Source organism: Molossus molossus, unplaced genomic scaffold (assembly GCF_014108415.1).
Source record: "Molossus molossus isolate mMolMol1 unplaced genomic scaffold, mMolMol1.p scaffold_m16_p_1, whole genome shotgun sequence".
NCBI classification, from domain to species: domain Eukaryota; kingdom Metazoa; phylum Chordata; class Mammalia; order Chiroptera; family Molossidae; genus Molossus; species Molossus molossus.
In genome coordinates, this window is record NW_023425344.1 from 180,688,230 (window position 1) to 180,700,489 (window position 12,260).

Sequence of the window (12,260 nt, forward strand, 5' to 3'; positions counted from 1 at the left end):
TCCCCCTCCCCCCGCTCCAGTTGGGGATCATGAGGGAAGACAACCAATCAACGTGTCTCTCTCACATCTATGTTTCTCCCTCTCCCTCCCTTCCATTCCATCTAAAAATCAATGGGAAAATATCCTCGAGTGAAGATTAACAACAAAAAGGCCTATATACATAATAGGTCTGAAAGTTCTAACTTTTTCTTGTCTGTAAACATTTTAAAATTAGATTCATGTGTCCAGAGTTCAAATAGGGCAGGGTGACTTTTCTGCACCGTTTTTTTTTTTGGTTTAGGTAAAAGGAGAATTTTGAAATATGTGTATATAACGTTAGCATAAAATTTACTTCAGTGCAGTCCACTAAACTGGATTTCTATCAGTTGAATTTTTGACATTTCATAGATTAATTTTTTAAAGATAGTGATTTTGCCCTAGCCGGTTTGGCTCAGCGGTTAGAGCGTTGCCTGCGGTCTGGAGAGACCCGGGTTCGGTTCCTGCCAAGGGCATGTACCTTGGTTGCGGTTTGTCCCCAGCCCTGGTTGGGTCGTGGGGGTGGCAGCCACTCGATGTGTCCCTTTCACGTCGATGTTTCTCTCTTTCTCTCTCCCTCCCACTCTATCTGAACAACAACAACAACAAGAACAACAAAAAAAATATAGTGATTTTTAAAGCATTGTTTAAAATTTCTTTGCCCTAGTTTTATTGTAATGGTCTGAAAACCAAGCTTTTATATTGTAGGAGATAATTTTTAAGGAATTCTGAACCCTTTAATGTATTCATAGGTTTGTACTTATAAGTTTGGGGTAGCTAAATTTTTTTTCAGGTAGTTCTTTGTCAATAGTCATATTTAAATGAACTTAAGAATATTTTGCATAACTGCTCACAAAAATTCGTGATTTGTAACAAAACTTTGAACTACATGGACTAAGTACAGCATTAGGAGTTTGCATTGTTTGAGTTATATACCTAGAGGTATTAGTTTTTTTGAGTTCTCTAAGCTTAATTCTTTTTACAGTTACCTTATTTGTCTGTTTAAATTTTATTTTATGAATATGTAATAGGTGTTGCCTAAACTTCTTCTTAGTTTTAGTAAACCAATGAACCTAATTGCCTTAAGCCTGAGGCAGCTTTTGAAAAGAGTCATTCTAAATTTTATCTCTTAAAAATAAACTTCAAATCAGAGGCGTGATTCTTTTTTCACCTTCCCTGGGTATTTGTCCTTTAGTGTTAGGAAGTGGGTTTCTACTTCTTTATTTAGCCATAATAGGAAACAATAGCCAACCTTTCTGAAGTCTTGATTTTTAAAATACTTGTATCTATTATTCTTAGGCTAGAGAATATTTTAAGTTTTTGAGGGTTTGTTTGTTTGTGTTTTGGGGTGGGGGGAGATGTGTCCAGTCCTTAAGAAGAGATAAAAATCAGATGCTCTTGCCCAGCGGGTGTGTCTGAGTGCTTGAGCATCGACCCATGCACCAGAAGGTCGCAGGTTCGATTCCTGGTCAGGGCACGTGCCCAGGTTGTGGGCCGGATCCCCAGTGGGGAACATGCAGGAGGTGGCCACTCGATGTTCTGTCTCATCGATGTTTTTCTCTCTCTCCTTCTCCCTTCCTCTCTCTCTCAAAATCAATAAAGGAAAAAAAAAAATCAGACGCTCTTAATATTTGTCAGTAGGTCTGATGAAAGGCAAAATTAGACTTTTTAATTAAAATGAGGAGCACTGATGAGAGGCTGAATTTGATTAATCAAAATTACTGACCCAGTTATATAGGAGTAGTGATGTAGCATCTTCCTTTTTTGTGTGAAGGCTGATTGGACATGATAGTTTTATTTATCTTGTGTAATATTTAGGTAATTTGGCACATCAGTTCAGTTGAATTTAACAGTCTGAGATGTCTTTACAACTTTTTATTGAGATATAATTCACATAACATACGATTCAGCATTTTCACAGGTACACTTGAGTGGTTTTTAGTTCCTGAACAATTTCATCACTCCCCCAAAGAAATTCTATACCCATTAGCAATTGTCCAAATGATCCCTCTCTCTATCTTCCGTGGCAACCATGCATTTACTTTCTGTCTCTAGATTTGCCTATTCTGGACATTTTGTATGATGGAATCATACAATATTGTTTTTCATTATAACTTTTAAGAATTAACTAATTTACTTTTTATTTTTATTTTATTTTATTTTTTATCCTCATCCGAGGACACTTTTCCCATTTTTTTGCTCAGATAGAGTGGGAGGGAGGGGGAGAGAGAGAGAGAGAGAGAGAGAGAGAGAGAGAGAGAGAGAGAGAAACATCGACGTGAAAGGGACACATCGAGTGGCCGCCACCCGCATGACCAACCAGGGCCGGGGACAAACCGCAACCGAGGTACGTGCCCTTAGCGGGAACTGAACCCGTGTCTCTCAGGACCACAGGCTGATGCTCTCTGTCCCGCAGGTTGACGCTCCAACCACTGAGCCAAACCGCCTAGGGCAAAAGGGTTGCCTTTTTTTTTTTTAATACCCTCACCTGAGGACATTTTTTTCATTTTTTGTTCAGATAGAGTGGGAGGGAGAGAGGAAGAGAGAGAAGGAGAGAAACATCGACGTGAAAGGGACACATCGAGTGGCTGCCACCCGCACGACCAACCGGGGCCGGGGACAAATTGCAACCAAGGTACGTGCCCTTAGCGGGAACCAAACCCGGGTCTCTCTGGACTGCAGGCCGACGCTCTAACTGCTGAGCCAAACCAGCCAGGGCCAGGCTGATGTTCTAACCGCTGAGCCAAACCGGCCAGGGCAACTAATTTATTTTTTAAACAATTTATCTTTATTGTTGAAAATATTACAAATGTCCCATCTTTTCCCCTTCCTTTGACCCCTCTCCCCCCTCCCCTTCACCACACTGTTGTCTGTGTCCATTGGTGATGCCTATATGTATGTAAATTCTTTGGTTTATCTCCCCTCCCCTCCTCCGTGGTTTGTCAGTCTGTTTCCTGCTTTCATGTCTCTGGATCTATTTTGTTTGTCATTTTATTTTGTTCATTAGATTCCACGTTTAAGTGAGATCATGTGATACTTTTCTTTCTCTGGCTTGTTTCACTTAGCATAGTACTCTCCAGGTCTCTCCATGCTGTCTCAAATGGTAAGAGAGCCTCATTTTTTACAGCTGCGTAGTATTCCATTGTGTAAATGTACCATAGCTTTTTTATCCCCTCATTCTGCTGATAGACAGTTGGGCTGTTTCCAGATCTTAGCTGTTGTAAATAGTGTTGAACATAGGGGTGCATTTATTCTTTCTGATTGGTGTTTTAGGCTTCCTAGGATATACTCCTATAAGTGGGACCCCTGGTTCAAATGGCAGTTCCATTTTTAATTTTTGAGAAAACTCCACACTGTTTTCCATAGTAGCTGCACCAGTTTGCATTCCCACCAGCAGTGCACTAGGGTTCCCTTTTCTCCACATCCCTGTCAGCCCTTGTCAATTGTTGATTTGTTGATGGTAGCCATTCTGGCAGGTATGAGGGAATACCTCATTGTCATTTTAATTTGCATCTTCCCAATGATTAGTGAGGTTGACTTTGACTATTCTGTCTCGTGGTCATTTGTTTGTCCTCTCTGGAGAAGTGTCTATTCAGGTCCTTTGCCCATTTTTTGTTTGTTTGTTTGTTTTTATCCTTACCAGAGGACATTTTTTCATTGATCTTGAGATAGAACAGGAGGGAGTGAGGGAGGAAGAGAGAGAAATGTCGATGTGAGAGAGACACATTGAGTGGTTGCCACCCACATGACCCCAACCTGGGCTGGGGACAAACTGCAACCGAGGTATGTGCCCTTAGCGGTAACTGAACCCAGGCCTCTTTGGTCTGTGGGCTGACATTTTTTTAACCGCTGAGCAAAATTGGCCAGGGCCTTTTGCCCATTTTTAAATTGGATTGTTTGTCTTTTGTTGAGTTGTATGAGTACTTTATGTATTTTGGAAATGAACCCTTTATCAGATGTATCATTGGCAAATATGTTCTACCTTACAGTGGGTTCCCTTTTCATTTTGAGGATGGTTTCTTTTGCCATGCAGAAGCTTTGTAATTTGATGTAGTCCCATTTGTTTATTTTTTTTCTGTTTCTCTTGTCCTAGATGATGTATCTGAAAACTCTGCTTCATGAGATGTCAGATTTTGCTGCCTACGTTTTCTTCTAGGATTTTTGTGGTTTCAAGACTTAACATTTAAATTAAGTCTTTTATCCATTTTGAACTTGTTCTTGTGTGTGGTGTAAGTTGGTGGTCTAATTTCATTTTTTTGCATGTACCTGTCTAATTTTCCCAACACTACTGAAAAGACTTGTCTTCACATTATTGTATGATCTTGCCTCTTTGTCAGATATTAATTGAACATAATGTCTTGGGTCAATTTCTGGGTTGTGTTTGTTGTTCCACTGTTCTATATGGCTGTTCTTGTGCCAGTACAGTTGGCCCTTGTTTATCATGGTTAATCACTTCCAGACTCTACCGGGATAAATGAATTTCCGCGAAGTAGGATTCTTTATTTATATACAGTTGTCAGTTGCCATTTTGTACCTTGACATTCGCGGCTTCACTCTATTGCGGTTTTTCAAATATAGTATAGTATTTGGAAAAACTGCGATAGAGTGAAGCCACGACTGTCTAAGTGTGAAGTGGCAGGAATGACTGTACCAGCTGTTTTAATTACAGTGCTTTATAGTATAACTTGATATTTGGTATTGCGATCCCTCCAACTTTGTTTTTCTTTCTCAAGATTGCTGCGGCTATTCTGGGTCGACCTTTTTTTTTTTTTTTTACCACTCTTACTCAACACAGTACTGGGAGTTCTAGGAGCAGGAGGCTGTGTGTCTGCTGTAGGTCCTGCCTCTGCTTGAGGAGCATGCTGACTCCTAGCCTCCCACTGGGCCTGGTGCTCCTCCACTCAAAGCTGGTCCAGTTGCCTCCACTCCTTTGGGGTTGGCTTTCGGCTGCGTGCATGCTGGGCGGGAGCATGCCAGGGTCCTGCTAGAGTCCAGAGGGAATAGGGTCCAGGCCATGTTTCCCCGTGCTGCTGGGCAGTGTCAGGTCAGGCTATATGCCCTTCACGAGTGATTCCGAGTCCGCATGTGGGGTGTCCTCCAGGTCCTTGAAGAGCATGTGGGGCTGTGGGATGCGGAGTTGGTGGGACACAGAGTCAACCGGACCCAGGGCGGGGGTGAGGGAGGCCCAGGCTAAGGGCCAAAGTCCCTCATGCCCTGAAGGGCCATTTTACATTTCAGCTAATTTACATTTTAAGTCTATTTTTTGAATGAGTTGTATGTTCAAAAGCTATAAAAATTTCACCCGGCTGGTGTGGCTTGGTGGTTGAATGTCGACCCATGTACCAAGAGGTCGTCGGTTCGATTCCCGGTCAGGGCACATGCCCAGTTGTGGGCCCAGTCCCCAGTGGAGTGCATGCAGGAAGCGGCCAATCGATATTCTCTCTCATCTATGTTTCTTTCTCTCTCTTCCTTTCCCTTCTTCTCTCTGAAAAATCAATAATGAAAAAAAAAGATATACAAATTTAGAAAGTGTCAGTATGTATTTTCCCAGCCCACCTAGTTTTTCCTTGATATAGCCAGTACTACCAGTTCCTTTTCTATCTTTATAATCTATGTCAAGCAAATACACACATACTCTTTTCCTTCTTTAGCTTAAAAAAAAAAAAAAATCCTCACCCGAGGATGGATGGATATATATATGTATATATGTATATTGTAAATTGATTTTAGTGGGACGGGGGAGAGAAAGAGAGAGAAAGTAAGAAACATAGATGTGAATGAGAAACATCGATTGATTGCCTCCTTTACATGCCCTGATTGGGGATTAAACCTGCAACCTAGTCTGGCCATTGTGGCTCAGTGGTTGAGCATCGACCCATGCACCAAGAGGTCACCTGTTCCACTCTTGGTCAGGGCACATGCCCAGGTTATAGGCCTGATCCCCCAGTGGGGGGCATGCAGGAGGTGGCTAATCGATGTTCTCTCTCATCAATGCTTCTCTCTCTCAAAAAAATCCACAAAACTGCAAACTAGGCATGTGCCCTTACCGGAAATTAAACCCAAAAACCTTTTGGTATATGGTGTTGATACTCCAACCGAGCCACCTGGTCAGGGCTGGCTTTTTGTTTGTTTGTTTGTTTAATTTATAAGGGAGAGTAACAATCTATAACAACTCTTTTGAACATATTGCCCTTAAAATATAAGTAATTTTGTATGAGTCCATGAAGTTTATACATTTTCTTTTATAGCTGCAGACTATTTCACTGTGTGGATATACCAAAATTTAATCCGTCTACACTGATGGATGTTTCCTCCAGTTTCTTGCTGTTATAAATGGAAATGAAGGGAATAAGCTATACATATTTATTACAGGGGTGTGTGTGCGCGCATATGTGTATTTAAAATAAAGTCCTAGAAGAAATGCTGTTCATAGGATATATGCATTTGTACTTAAAAAAATTTTTTTTTCTTTTACTGATTTTTTAGAGAGAGGGGAAGTGAGAGGAAGAGAGAGAGAGAAACACTGATGAGAGTGAACATTGATTGGCTGCCTCCTGCATGCCCTTTACTGGGAATTGGGCCCACAACCTGCATTTGCACTTTTGATATTTTTATGTTGCCCTTTCTAATACCTAATACCCTTTCCAGTACCTCTACCAAACTGGTTTTTGGCAGTCTGATAAGGTAAAAAAACAGTATCTCAGGATGATTTCCATTAGCATTTCTCCTATTCTGAGACTATGTACATTTTCATAGCCATTTGTTCTTCCTATCTTTTACTCATTTTTCTATTAGATTTTTTGTCTTGTTGATTTTTAGGAACCCTTTTTATATTAGGTAAATGAGTTATTTATAATATAATTTGTAAATACCTTTTCCCAGTTAGTCTTTTTTTGTTTGTTTTGCTTGGATGGTATTGGCCAGGTTTTAAAAATTTACATGATGTTGAATTTATGATAGGTTTTGTGTCCTACTTTATATCAAAAAGCTTTTCTGAGGATTTAAGAATTTTAAATTATACTGAGGAAGGGGGGCAGTGATTTAAATGTTTGCACTTTCTGGAATTTTGTTCAATGTAAAGTCTGAAATATGGAGGCAAGTGTTCCTTCCCAGTAAGTTACAGTGATTTGTCATGGTTTCTTTCTTTTTCTTTTTTTAAAAATATGTTTTTATTGATTTTAGAGAGGAAGGGAGAGGGAAAGAGAAACAGTGATGTGAGAGAAACATTGATTAGTTGCCTCCACCTACATCCACATTGGTGACTCAGGAATCAAACCTAAAATGTGCCCTGACTGGGAATTGAACCACCGACTTCTTGGTGCTGGGGACTACGCTCAACCAACTGTGCCACACCATACGGGGCTATCATGGTTGCTTTAAATGTTTTTTTTTCTTTATTGATTTTAGAGACAGGGGAAGGAGAGGGAGAGAGAGAGAGAGAAACATCAGTGAGAGAGAACATCGATTCGCCGCCTCCTGCATGACCCCCACTGGAGACTGAGCCCACCCACAACCTGGGCATATGCCCCAATCTGGAATCGAACTGGCGACTTCCTGGTGCATGGGTTGATGCTCAACCACTGAGCCACACTGGCCAGGCTATCGTGGTTGCTTTAAGTGTGTGTACTATCAAATTAAGGTAGCATTTTACTTTTTTATGAATCCATATCAGTATCATAATAAAGAGTTAATTTTATATAGTAGTGACATAGAAATTTATTTATTTTTACTCATTCCAGGAGAATTTGCTATGTAACAATCCTGTGGCAGATTAATCGACAAAGTGCTGAGGTTCTTTTAAAATGTAAACAAACTTCCAATTTAGTCTCAAGTTTGTATACTTTTATGTAGTTTTTGATAAAATGAATATATACTTTTATTATTTTTAATTTTTTATTCACTTGACATTTCCCTTCCCTTCCCTTCCCTTCCCTTCCCTTCCCTTCCCTTCCCTTCCCTTCCCTTCCCTTCCCTTCCCTTCCCTTCCCTTCCCTTCCCTTCCCTTCCCTTCCCTTCCCTTCCCTTCCCTTCCCTTCCCTTCCCTTCCCTTCCCTTCCCTTCCCTTCCCTTCCCTTCCCTTCCCTTCCCTTCCCTTCCCTTCCCTTCCCTTCCCTTCCCTTCCCTTCCCTCTTCCCTTCCCTCTTCCCTTCCCTCTTCCCTTTCCCTTTCCTTTCGACATTTCTTTCCATTTTTTGTTCAGATAGAGTGGGAGGGGGAGAGAGGAAGAGAGAGAGAGAGAGAGAGAGAAACATCGATGTGAAAGGGATACATCTAGTGGCTGCCACCTACACAACCCAACCAGGGCTGGGGACAAACTGCAACCGAGGTACGTGCCCTTAGTGGGAACCAAACCTGGGTCTCTCTGTATTGCAGGTCGACGCTCTAACCACTGAGCAAAAATGGCCAGGGCGATATTTATCTATTTATTATCAGATAGAGAGGGAGGGAAGGAGAGAGAGAGAGACACAGAGAGGAACATTGATGTGAGAGCCACATCGACTGGTTGCCTTCGTGTCACACGACCTGACCAGGTCCGGGGACGAACTGCAATTGAGGTAGGTCCTCTTGACTGAAATCGAACCTGCGACTCATTGGTTCGACAGCGGGCTGATGTTCTAACCGCTGAGCGAAACCATATATATATATATATATGTTTTTAAATGTTTTCATTGATTTTTTTTTTTTTTTAGAGAGAAGAAGGGAGAGAGAAACATTAATGTGAGAGATACATCAATCGGTTGCCTCCTGCACGCCCCCTAATGGGGATCAAGCTCACAACCTGGGCATGTCTCTGACCAGGAATCAAAGCGGGACCTCTCAGTTTGTGGGGCTATGCTCAATCCACTGAATCATACTGGCTGAGCTTTTATTGATTTTTATGTGAGATTATTTATAATCTATAATTTATGTGAAAGCATCTATAGTGAGTTATTGGAGGGCTGGGACATAATAATTTAATTAGATTAAAATGAACTTTAAGCCCGGCTGATGTTGCTAGTGGTTGAGCATCAACCCATGTACCAAGAGGTTGCCAGTTTGATTCCCGGTCAGGGCACATCCCCAGGTTGTGGGTGTGATTCCCCAGTGGGGCATGCAGGAGACAGCCAGTTGATCTTCTCTCTCATTGATGTTTCTATCTCTCTCCTCCCTTCCTCTTTCTTCTCTCTAATATCAATAAAGAAAAAAAAAATTAAAAAAGGAACTTTAAAAAATGATTAAATATTTCAGAATGAATATCCTTACAGTGATTGCCCTGGCCAGTTCGGTTAGAGCATTGACCTGTGGACCAAAGGGTTATGGGTTCGATTCCAGTCATGCACACATACCCAGGTTGCAGGTTTGATCACCAGCCCTGGTCAGGGTTCTGCAGGAGGCAACCAATTGATGTGTCTCTCTTACATATCTCTCTCTCTCTCTCTCTCTCTCTCTCTCTCTCCCCTCTCCCCCTCCCTCTCCCTTCCCCCCATTTCTCCCTCTCTCCCTCCTTCCCTCCCTTTCCCTCCTTCCCTTCTACTCTCTCTAAAAAAATCAATGGAAAAATATCCTCAGGTGAGGATTAACAACAACAAAATCCTTGCAGTGACTGAAAGTAGAAGCAACATCTTAGTAGAATTTGGGAATATCTTTTAGGAATAACATAACCGTTCTAGTATTTTAGTTAACAAAATGGTCACTTAATTAAAGGGTTTTTGTTTTTCTGCTTATTTTTTTAGGCTGGGAAGGCTACTGTGACTATGTGGTGACTACAGTTATCTTACTACTGAGTTTCCCACTGGAATCATGGAGGAGAAACAGCAGATTATATTGGCTAATCAAGATGTTGGGACAGTGGCAGGAGCAGCACCTACCTTCTTTGTCATCCTAAAACAGGCAGGAAATGGCAAAACAGATCAAGGAATTTTGGTTACTAATCGGGATGCCTGTGCTTTGGCTACCAGTGTGTCATCACCAGGAATATCTAAAGGGAAGATTTGCCTTCCAGCTGATTGTACTGTGGGAGGAATCACTGTCACCTTGGATAACAATAGTATGTGGAATGAGTTCTATCATCGAAGCACAGAGATGATTCTGACCAAGCAGGGAAGACGCATGTTTCCTTATTGTCGTTACTGGATAACAGGTTTAGATTCAAATAAGAAGTATATACTTGTAATGGATATATCTCCTGTGGATAACCATCGTTATAAGTGGAATGGTCGCTGGTGGGAACCCAGTGGGAAGGCAGAGCCCCATGTTTTGGGGAGGGTTTTTATTCATCCAGAATCTCCTTCCACAGGGCATTATTGGATGCATCAACCAGTATCTTTCTATAAACTCAAACTTACCAACAATACACTGGACCAAGAAGGGCATATCATCTTGCACTCTATGCATCGTTACCTGCCAAGGCTTCATTTGGTACCTGCAGAAAAGGCTACTGAAGTGATACAATTAAATGGCCCTGGTGTCCGCACGTTTACCTTCCCACAGACTGAATTCTTTGCAGTAACAGCTTATCAGAACATACAAATTACCCAGCTGAAAATAGATTACAATCCATTTGCTAAAGGCTTCCGAGATGATGGACTGAATAGTAAGCCCCAGAGAGATGGAAAGCAAAAGAACAGCTCTGACCAGGAAGGGAATAGTGTTCCCAGTTCTCCTGGTCAACGGGCTCGTCTCACAGAAGGTGAAGGGTCAGAGATACAGCTAACTGATTCAGATCCTTCATCTAGGGGTCATGAAACAGGCAAGGGTTTGGAGAAGCCTTTTCTTAATATAAATCAAGACTTTCTTGGTTTCATGGATATTGATTCATCACTAGAAGTTACTCAGTTTAAGCAAGAAGTTTCTGAAAGGTAAGTAACAGTTTTCTGTTTTTAGAGAGAAAAGATTTTGAATTTAACATATTGTTTGTGTGGACTGCTGGTTTTTTTTTAGACATTAATGTAAGCTACTAAAAAAGACACCACAACTGCTTTTACATTCTGTGAAGTGAAGTTCATACTCATATGAATTGAATATCAGTTGTGTTCAGGATTCAGAATTGTAGGCAAATTAAATGATTTATGGGAGTGGGGATCTTTCATTCATTTAGATTTAGAATTTTGTTAATCATGCATAGGACTGTTCCTTGGTTATATATAGACACTATTAATTGAGGAAGGGAAAAGAAATGGCCCCCAAGAAATGTCATAACTGACATAAAACTTATCCAGATGAAGCACAGAAGGGATTCAAAGTACACTTACTTATATGTAATACTTAAGAATTTATTGCCTTATGGACATCCTAATCTACAAATTACCTGACTAAAAAGCAAACTGAAGGTTATCATTACATGTTAAAATAACATGATATACTGTTGTCTTTTTATTTGAATTTGCATTATTTTATTACTTTATTTTTTAAATGAAAAGCTGTAAGATTTTTTTTTAAGAGAGAAAGGAAGTGAGAGATAGAAACATCGATGGGCAGCCTCCTGCATGCCCTCACTGGGGATTGAGCCTGCAACTTGGGCATGTGCCCTGACCGGGAATCGAACTAGGACCTGTCAGTCCGTGGGATGACACTCAATCTAATGAGCCACACCTGCTGGGCTCTTCATTACTTTTTAAATCAAGAACTTTTTTTTTTGTTTGTTTTTGTTTTTTTTGGTATGTGCCCCTAGTGGGAACCGAACCCGGGAGTCTCTGGTCCGCAGGCTGATGCTCCAACCACTGAGCCAAACTGGCCAGGGCTGTTTTTTGTTTTAAATTTTTTTCTTTATTGATTTTAGAGAGAGAAGAATGGGAGAGAGAGAGACATTGATAAGAGAGAACATCGATTGGCCGCCTCCTGCATGCGTCCCACTAGGGATTTGGCCCACAACCTGGGCATGTGCCCTGATCAGGAATCGAACCAGTGACCTCTTGGTGCATGGGTCGACACTCAACCACTGAGCCACACTGGCCGGGCAAGGACTGTTTTTTTTGTGTGTGTGTTTTTTTTTTTTAATCCTCACTCGAGGACATTTTTTCATTTTTTTGTTCAGATAGAGTGATAGTGAGAGAGAGAGAGAGAGAGAGAGAGAGAAACATCGATGTGAAAGGGACACATCGAGTGGCTGCCACCCGCACGACCAACCAGGGCCGGGGACAAACTGCAACCGAGGTACATGCCCTTAGCGGGAACCGAACCCGGGTCTCTCTGGACTGCAGGCCGACGCTCTAACCGCTGAGCCAAACTGGCCAGGGCAAGGACTGTTTTTTTTATAACACTTTTAG

At 41.4% G+C, this 12,260-nt stretch overlaps 1 protein-coding gene across 13 annotated transcripts in view; it reads left to right on the forward strand.

Moving 5' to 3' along the window:
• Nucleotides 1-12,260, forward strand: part of MGA (MAX dimerization protein MGA) — a 147,794-nt gene that overhangs the window by 46,140 nt on the left and 89,394 nt on the right. For 12 of the 13 annotated variants that reach the window (XM_036244982.1, XM_036245017.1, XM_036245055.1 and 9 more), the window contains exon 2: nucleotides 9,729-10,853. In XM_036244982.1, coding sequence (XP_036100875.1) covers nucleotides 9,796-10,853 — 1,058 coding nt within the window. In that variant the 5' untranslated portion in view covers nucleotides 9,729-9,795. Of the gene's footprint in view, nucleotides 1-7,778; nucleotides 7,820-9,728; nucleotides 10,854-12,260 lie in introns of those variants that run through there. The other variant, XM_036244967.1, reaches the window with a different exon arrangement.